The sequence below is a fragment of the Salmo salar genome, chromosome 28, assembly GCF_965601325.2.
Source record: "Salmo salar chromosome 28, fSalSal1, whole genome shotgun sequence".
In the NCBI taxonomy this organism is placed as follows: domain Eukaryota; kingdom Metazoa; phylum Chordata; class Actinopteri; order Salmoniformes; family Salmonidae; genus Salmo; species Salmo salar.
In genome coordinates, this window is record NC_138318.1 from 41,497,501 (window position 1) to 41,505,216 (window position 7,716).

General features: G+C 44.2%; 1 protein-coding gene across 2 annotated transcripts in view; it reads right to left on the reverse strand.

Annotated features, from left to right (window-relative positions):
* LOC106589992 (peptidyl-prolyl cis-trans isomerase A) overlaps positions 1 to 7,246 on the reverse strand; it is a 9,018-nt gene extending 1,772 nt beyond the window's left edge. Inside the window, exons 1-6 of one of the 2 annotated variants that reach the window (XM_014180469.3) lie at positions 6,943 to 7,246; positions 3,495 to 3,525; positions 3,045 to 3,194; positions 1,276 to 1,364; positions 1,052 to 1,148; positions 499 to 574 (exon numbers count right to left, since the gene is read on the reverse strand). In XM_014180469.3, coding sequence (XP_014035944.1) covers positions 499 to 574; positions 1,052 to 1,148; positions 1,276 to 1,364; positions 3,045 to 3,194; positions 3,495 to 3,525; positions 6,943 to 7,104 — 605 coding nt within the window. In that variant the 5' untranslated portion in view covers positions 7,105 to 7,246. The remainder of the gene's footprint in view (positions 1 to 498; positions 575 to 1,051; positions 1,149 to 1,275; positions 1,365 to 3,044; positions 3,195 to 3,494; positions 3,526 to 6,942) is intronic. The other variant, XM_014180470.3, reaches the window with a different exon arrangement.
* Positions 7,247 to 7,716: the final 470 nt, after the last annotated feature.

A 7,716-nucleotide genomic window follows, 5' to 3' on the forward strand; every position in this document is an offset into this window, starting at 1 on the left:
GTGTCTGTCTGTCATGTTCTCTGTCTGTGTCTGTCTGTCATGTTCCCTGTCTGTCTGTCTGTCTGTGTCTGTCATGTTCCCTGTCTGTCTGTCTGTCTGTCTGTCTGTCTGTCTGTCTGTCTGTCTGTCTGTCTGTCATGTTCCCTGTCTGTCTGTCTGTCATGTTCCCTGTCTGTCTGTCTGTCTGTCATGTTCCCTGTCTGTCTGTCTGTCTGTCATGTTCCCTGTCTGTCTGTCTGTCATGTTCCCTCTCTGTCTGTCTGTCATGTTCCCTGTCTGTCTCTGTCTGTCTGTCATGTTCCCTGTCTGTCTGTCTGTCTGTCTGTCTGTCATGTTCCCTGTCTGTCTCTGTCTGTCTGTCATGTTCCCTGTGTCTGTCATGTTCCCTGTCTGTCTGTCTGTCATGTTCCCTGTCTGTCTGTCTGTCATGTTCCCTGTCTGTCTCTGTCTGTCTGTCATGTTCCCTGTCTGTCTGTCTGTCATGTTCCCTGTCTGTACCATTCTGTCTTGTCGGTGCAGATGAAGAACTGAGAGCCGTTGGTGTTGGGCCCAGCGTTGGCCATTGACAGAATGCCTAAATGGAGAAAAACACACACACACACACACACACCGAGTTTGAGTTCGTATGACAACATCCTTGATATCAAGTTAGCGATCTGAAAAAGTTAGATTTGGTCAATTGATTCTTTATGGCAGTGTTAACCGAAAGAGGTAAATCGTTCTCAACCACATTAAGTTGGTTATGCAGTAAGGCTCTCATTGAAACATCCGCAGTGCAACGCTGCCATCTAGTGGTACGAAGGGGACTCATTAAAAATAGCCCAAAAAAAAGGGTAGGCTGCAGTACTCTGGAAGAACATTTACAATCTAGAATGTTCCCAGATCTGTTGGTGCACTTGTCAGTTCCATTGCAGTCAGTCATCGGCAAGCCATTTCTTTCACATGATAATGAGTGATTGGGAGTTGGCGTAATAGCACAAAACAGACCGACACTCAGGCTAGATCAGGTGAACTTCAACCCAGACTAAACAGAAAAGGGTGAATCACTTACCAGGTCCTGTGTGCTTCAGTTGGAAGTTCTCGTCTTTGAATTTGGGTCCATAGATAGATTTCCCACCGGTTCCATTGTGATTAGTGAAGTCTCCCCCCTATTGAGTCGAATAGACACACACTTAGAAGGGGGTCAGAGTGTGTGTGGGGAAAAGATACCATGAGTTACCACAAAGGTATAGATGATCATTAGGGGTTCTCAAACTAAAACATAACTTGACCTACCTGGCACATGAACTGAGGGATGATCCTGTGGAAGATGGATCCCTTGTAGCCAAAACCATGTTCTCCTGTGCACAGTGCTCTGAAGTTCTCTGAGAGGAAGAATTAACGGTTTACACCAGGGCTCTCCATCCCTGTCCCTGGAGAGATACCCCTCCTGTAGCTTTTAACTCCAACCCTGTTCCTGGAGAGATACCCCTCCTGTAGGTTTTAACTCCAACCCTGTTACTGTAGAGTTACCCTCCTCTAGGTTTTAACTCCAACCCTGTTCCTGGAGAGATACCCTCCTGTAGGTTTTAACTCCAACCCTGTTCCTGGAGAGATACCCTCCTCTAGGTTTTAACTCCAACTCTGTTACTGTAGAGATACCGTCCTGTAGGTTTTAACTCCAACTCTGTTACTGTAGAGATACCGTCCTGTAGGTTTTAACTCCAACCCTGTTCCTGGAGAGATACCGTCCTGGAGGTTTTAACTCCAACCCTGTTCCTGGAGAGATACCGTCCTGTAGGTTTTAACTCCAACCCTGTTCCTGGAGAGATACCTTCCTGTAGGTTTTAACAACAATCCTGTTCCTGGAGAGATACCCATCCTGTAGGTTTTAACAACAACCCTGTTCCTGGAGAGATACCTTCCTGTAGGTTTTAACAACAACCCTGTTCCTGGAGAGATACCCATCCTGTAGGTTTTCACTGTAACCCCAGTTGTAACTAACCTGATTCGGCTTATCGACAAGCTAATTATTAGAATCAGGTGCGCTAGAGGTTGGAGTTCATGTCTGCAGCATTGAAGGTCCCCAAGAACATCAATCTTAAATGGAAGAAGTTTGGAACCACCAAGACTCTTCATAGAGCTGGCCGCCCGGCCAAACTGAGCAATCGGGGGAGAAGGGCCTTGGTCAGGGAGGTGACCAAGAACCCGATGGTCACTCTGACAGAGCTCCAGAGTTCCTCTGTGGAGATGGTTGTCCTTCTGGAAGATTTCTCCTGCAGCACCACCAAATCAGGCCTTTATGGTAGAGTGGCCAGACAGAAGCCACTCCTCAGTAAAAGGCACATAACAGCCCGCTTGGAGTTTGCCAAAAGGCACCTCAAGTCTCTCAGATCATCAGAAACAAGATTCTCTGGTCTGATGAAACCAAGATTGAAACTCTTTGGCCTGAATATCAAGGAGGAAACCTGGCACCATCCCTACGGTGAAGCATGGTGGTGGCAGCATCTTGCTGTGAGGATGTTTTCAGCTGCAGGGACTGGGAGACTAGTCAGGATCGACGCAAAGATGAACGGAGAAAAGTACAGAGAGATCCTTGATGAAAACCTGCTCTAGAGTGCTCAGGACCTCAGACTGGGGTGAAGGTTCACCTTCCAACAGGACAATGACCCTAAGCACACAGCCAAGACAACGTAGGAGTGGCTTCAGGACAAGTCTCTGAATGTCCTTGAATGGCCCCAGCCAGAGTCCGGACTTGAACCTGATCGAACATCTCTGGAGAGACCTGATAATAGCTGTGCAGCGACGCTCCCCATCCAACCTGACAGAGCTTGAGAGGATCTGCAGAAAATAAAATGGGAGAAACTCCCCAAATACAGGTGTTCCAAGCCCGTAGCGTCATACCCAAGACGACTCGAGGCTGTAATCGCTGCCAAAGGTGCTTCAACAAAGTACTGAGTAAAGGGTCTGAATACTTATGTAAAATGTGATATTTCCATTTATTTGGGGACAAAAGGCCACTAAAAATGTGCAGTTGTGTCACACAACACAACGCTACTGCCTACCCCGGTCGACGCTGGTCCAATTGTGCGCCGCCATATGGGACTCCCAATCATGGCCCGGTTGTGATACAACCTGGTTTCGAACCAGGGACTGTAGTGACACCTCTTGCACTGAAATGCAGTGCCTTAGACCGCTGCGCCACTGTTTTCCAGCTAGAGAACATAAAAGTATTTATCAATAATAATAAATAAATATATAAATAAAATTGACATTGGCAACAAATGGAAATGTGTTCAGAAATAAATATACACAATATGTAAAAAACAGCTCCTCCTGACAGAGATCATCTCTGAAAGTAAAGAAAGACGGCCTAGTAGCCCACCACCTAATAAGCATTTCACTGCACCTGCGATAAACGGTGTAACCATGTACGCGACCAATAAAGTTTGATTTGATTTTTAAAAAAAAAAACACTATATTGAATCATGAATAGTTATTGTTCTTTCTCCTACCTGCTGTTTTGGGCACAACATCTGCATTCAGCTGCAAAATTTAAAAATAGCACACGTTATGAAACAGTCAGTTGCAATGCAGCTAATCTGATTAAAATCAGGCTGTAATACACAATTCATTCGTATATAAAGCCTGAAACTAATGCCCGCAAAAAAAAAATAATCACGTAAATGTTCTTTACAAGCCAGAATGTTGAATACTTTTATATTTCCAAAAAAGAAAACAAACTACCAGTTGTCCTTCTGCTGCTTGAAATTTTAGGCAAAATAGCCACAGGAAAGTATTGTTTACTAAACTTTGTAGAGAGCCGGTAGGTCCATGGTTGGATACACAGTTCTCTCGTCACTAGCTAACAGAATAGCCAACACGACAATGACAATGACTGAATCAGGAAAGGATGAAAAACTAAATCAGTGCCTTCGGAAAATATTTAGAATAAATAATAATATATCATTCGGAAAGTATTCAGACCCCTTGACTTTTTCCACATTGTTACGTTACAGCCTTATTCTAAAATGTATTAAAAATTGTTCCCCCCCCCCCACTCTCCTCAATTATTTTATTTAACTAGGCAAGTCAGTTAAGAACAAATTCTTATTTACAATGACGGCCTACTCCGGATGACGCTGGGCCAATTGTGCGCCGCCCTATGGGACTCCCAATCACGGCCGGATGGGATTCAGCCCCGATTCGAACCAGGGAATGTAGTGTCGCCTCTTGCACCGAGTGCCTTAGACCGCTGCGCCACTCAGGAGGGCAAATCTACACACACACACACAATACCCCATAATGGCAAAGCAAAAATTGTTTTAGAAATGTTTGCTAATTTATAAAAAAAATGTAACAGAAATATTACATTTACATAAGTATTCAGACCCTTTACTCAGTACTTTGTTGAAGCAGCTTTGGCAGCGATTAGAGCCTCAAGTCTTCTTGGGTATGATGCAACATGCTTGGTACACCTGTATTTGGGGAGTTTCTCCCATTCTTCTCTGCAGATCCTCTCAAGCTCTGTCAGGTTGGATGGGGAGCGTTGCTGCACAGCTATTTTCAGGTCTCTGCTTAGGGTCTTGTACTGTTGGAAGGTGAACCTTCGCCCTAGTCTGAGGTCCTGAGCGCTCTGGAGCAGGTTTTCATCAAGGATCTATCTATACTTTGCTCCGTTCATCTTTCCCTCGATCCTGACTAGTCTCCCAGTCCCTGCCACTGAAAAACATCCCCACAGCATGATGCTGCCACCACCGTGCTTCACCGTAGGGATGGTGCCAGGTTTCCTCTAGATGTGAATCTTGGCATTCAGGCCAAAGAGTTCAATCTTTATTTTAAATTTTTATTTTACCAGGTAGGCTAGTTGAGAACAAGTTCTCATTTACAACTGCGACCTGGCCAAGATGAAGCAAAGCAGTGCGACACAAACATATTGGTTTCATCAGACCAGAGAATCGTGTTTCTGATGATCTGAGAGTCTTTTGGCAAACTCCAAGCAGGCTGTAGTGTCTTTTACTGAGGAGTGGTTTCCGTCTGGCCACTCTACCATAAAGGCCTGGTTGGTGGAGTGCTGCAGAGATGGTTGTTCTTCTGGAAGGTTCTCCCATCTCCACAGAGGAACTCTGGAGCTCTGTCAGAGTGACCATCAGGTTCTTGGTCACCTCCCTGACCAAGGTCCTTGTCCCCAGTTTGCTCAGTTTGGCCGGGCGGCCTTCAATGCTGCCTAAATGTTTTGGTACCCTTCCCCCAGATCTGTGCCTCGAAATAATCTTGTCTCGGCGCTCTGCGGACAATTCCTTCGACCTCATGGCTTGGTTTTTGCTCTGACGTACACTGTCAAATGTGGGACCTTATATAGACAGGTGTGTGCCTTTCCAAATCATGTCCAGTTAATTGAATTTACCACAGGTGGACTCCAATCAAGTTGTAGAAACATCTCAAGGATGATCAATGGAAACAGGATGCACCTGAACACAATTTCGAGTCTCATAGCAAAGGGTCTGAATACTTATGTAAATTAGGTATTTCTGTCTTTTAGTTTTAATAAAAGTTGCTAAAATGACAAACCCCGTAGATTGATTAAATAAATAAAAATTCCTCAATTTTAGAATAAGGCTATAACATCAAAATGTGGAAAAAGTCAAGGGGTCTGAATACTTTCCTAAGGCACTGATATAATATATATATATATATATGTACAATAATTGAAGATTTATTTTTGAATTCAAACAAAAAGGTATTGATCGTTTATTGTCATGTCCAGGCTGCATCACATCCGGCCGTGACTGGGAGTCCCATAAGGCGGTGCCCAGCATCACGCTTGGTTCAATAGCTATACATATCCAATATAAAACTAACTTCATGGTGCCCAAGTGAACCATAAACCTACTAAAAAGTCCGGTAAACAATACTTTATTTTGTTTCAAATTTCGAGCAACTGAAGGACAAATCGCAGCAGACAATCAGGTTGAGTAAGTTTTAAATTTAATTTTGTTAAAACGTTCCGCCGTTTAAATTCCGATGTCCACCAGATACGGTTTGTTTTGCTTCCCTCGTCATTCCCATAGTTAAACGCTTCCCTCGTCATTCCCCTAGTTAAACGCTTCCCTCGTCATTCCCCTAGTTAAACGCTTCCCTCGTCATTCCCCTAGTTAAACGCTTCCCTCGTCATTCCCCTAGTTAAACGCTTCCCTCGTCATTCCCCTAGTTAAACGCTTCCCTCGTCATTCCCCTAGTTAAACGCTTCCCTCGTCATTCCCCTAGTTAAACGCTTCCCTCGTCATTCCCCTAGTTAAACGCTTCCCTCGTCATTCCCCTAGTTAAACGCTTCCCTCGTCATTCCCCTAGTTAAACGCTTCCCTCGTCATTCCCCTAGTTAAACGCTTCCCTCGTCATTCCCCTAGTTAAACGCTTCCCTCGTCATTCCCCTAGTTAAACGCTTCCCTCGTCATTCCCCTAGTTAAACGCTTCCCTCGTCATTTCCCTAGTTAAGCGCTTCCCTTGTCATTCCCCTAGTTAAATGCTATCTAGTTATAGTCTGTACTACCACACAGTAAAGCAACTCACGAGTTGAACACATGCGGCATCCTCAACGTGGAGTTACAGACTGCTCCATTTAATGACTTCCGCCGGAAAGGAAAGACTTTGATGCGTCTTTGGTGGACATGAGGAATATTTACACCATTTTGCAGGCATCCGTTTCAGACTGCATATACACCAAATAATAGCGGATTAAAAAATCAGACTAGTAGTTAGCTAGTTTGTACAGTAGAACCCAGTTCTACAGGGTTGACATGCTAATAAATGGTGCTGTAATTTAGCGATTTTCACGTTGGTTTTTCCAAGTTGCATCTGATTTATTATCAGACGTCTACTAGTTGTCTCAAAAAGGCCAAAACAAAAGGAACATTTTTAATAGCCGAGTTACGTAAACCATCGGATCAAAACAACGGAACTCACCTCGAATGTTACTCTTCCGACGGGCTGGTTGTCAGCGGCAATGTCAAAGTAGACGACCGGGTTGGCGACGGTAGGACCAGCGGAATACATCCGAGCGGCGGTAAACGCCAACGAACGTCCTGAAATGAGCTTGACCCTACTCGGTAAAGCTGCAAGTAACATTTTTAAGGCTGGGTAGTAAACATATAAAAATATATGGATTTGAGATGGCGTGTTAATACCACGTTAGGTGGGTTACATGTGACGGCAAGGAGGAAGTTCTTCCTCAAAATCTCGGAAGAATATCAACCGTTTCTAATCCCGGAGGCGTAACATCGCGAGATTTCCGGGAACACCAGGCCGGGATTTGAGATGTCAATGAGAGATGTCAAATTTTATCATCAAATCAAATGTATTTATATAGCCCTTCTTACATCAGCTGATATCACAAAGTGCTGTACAGAAACCCAGCCTAAAACCCCAAACAGCAAGCAATGCAGGTGTAGAAGCACTTTTCCTTTACTTGTTCATTTTCTCGAAATCTTAAAGGCACAACATAGATTGGAGCAAACGTCTTCAGTAGTTGAGAACATGTTATTACTCCAAACTCGTGAAAGTGACAAACTGACACGTTTTTTTTTTCTTTCATTTTCGTCAGAAAACAACTTTATATTGATGGAGTGCCTTTTGATTTGACTGCTTGCACATGCGCAGTTTGGCTCTAGACATCGATGGAACTGGATGCTCAAGCGTTTCGCTACACTCGCAATAACATCTGCTAACCAGGTGTATGGA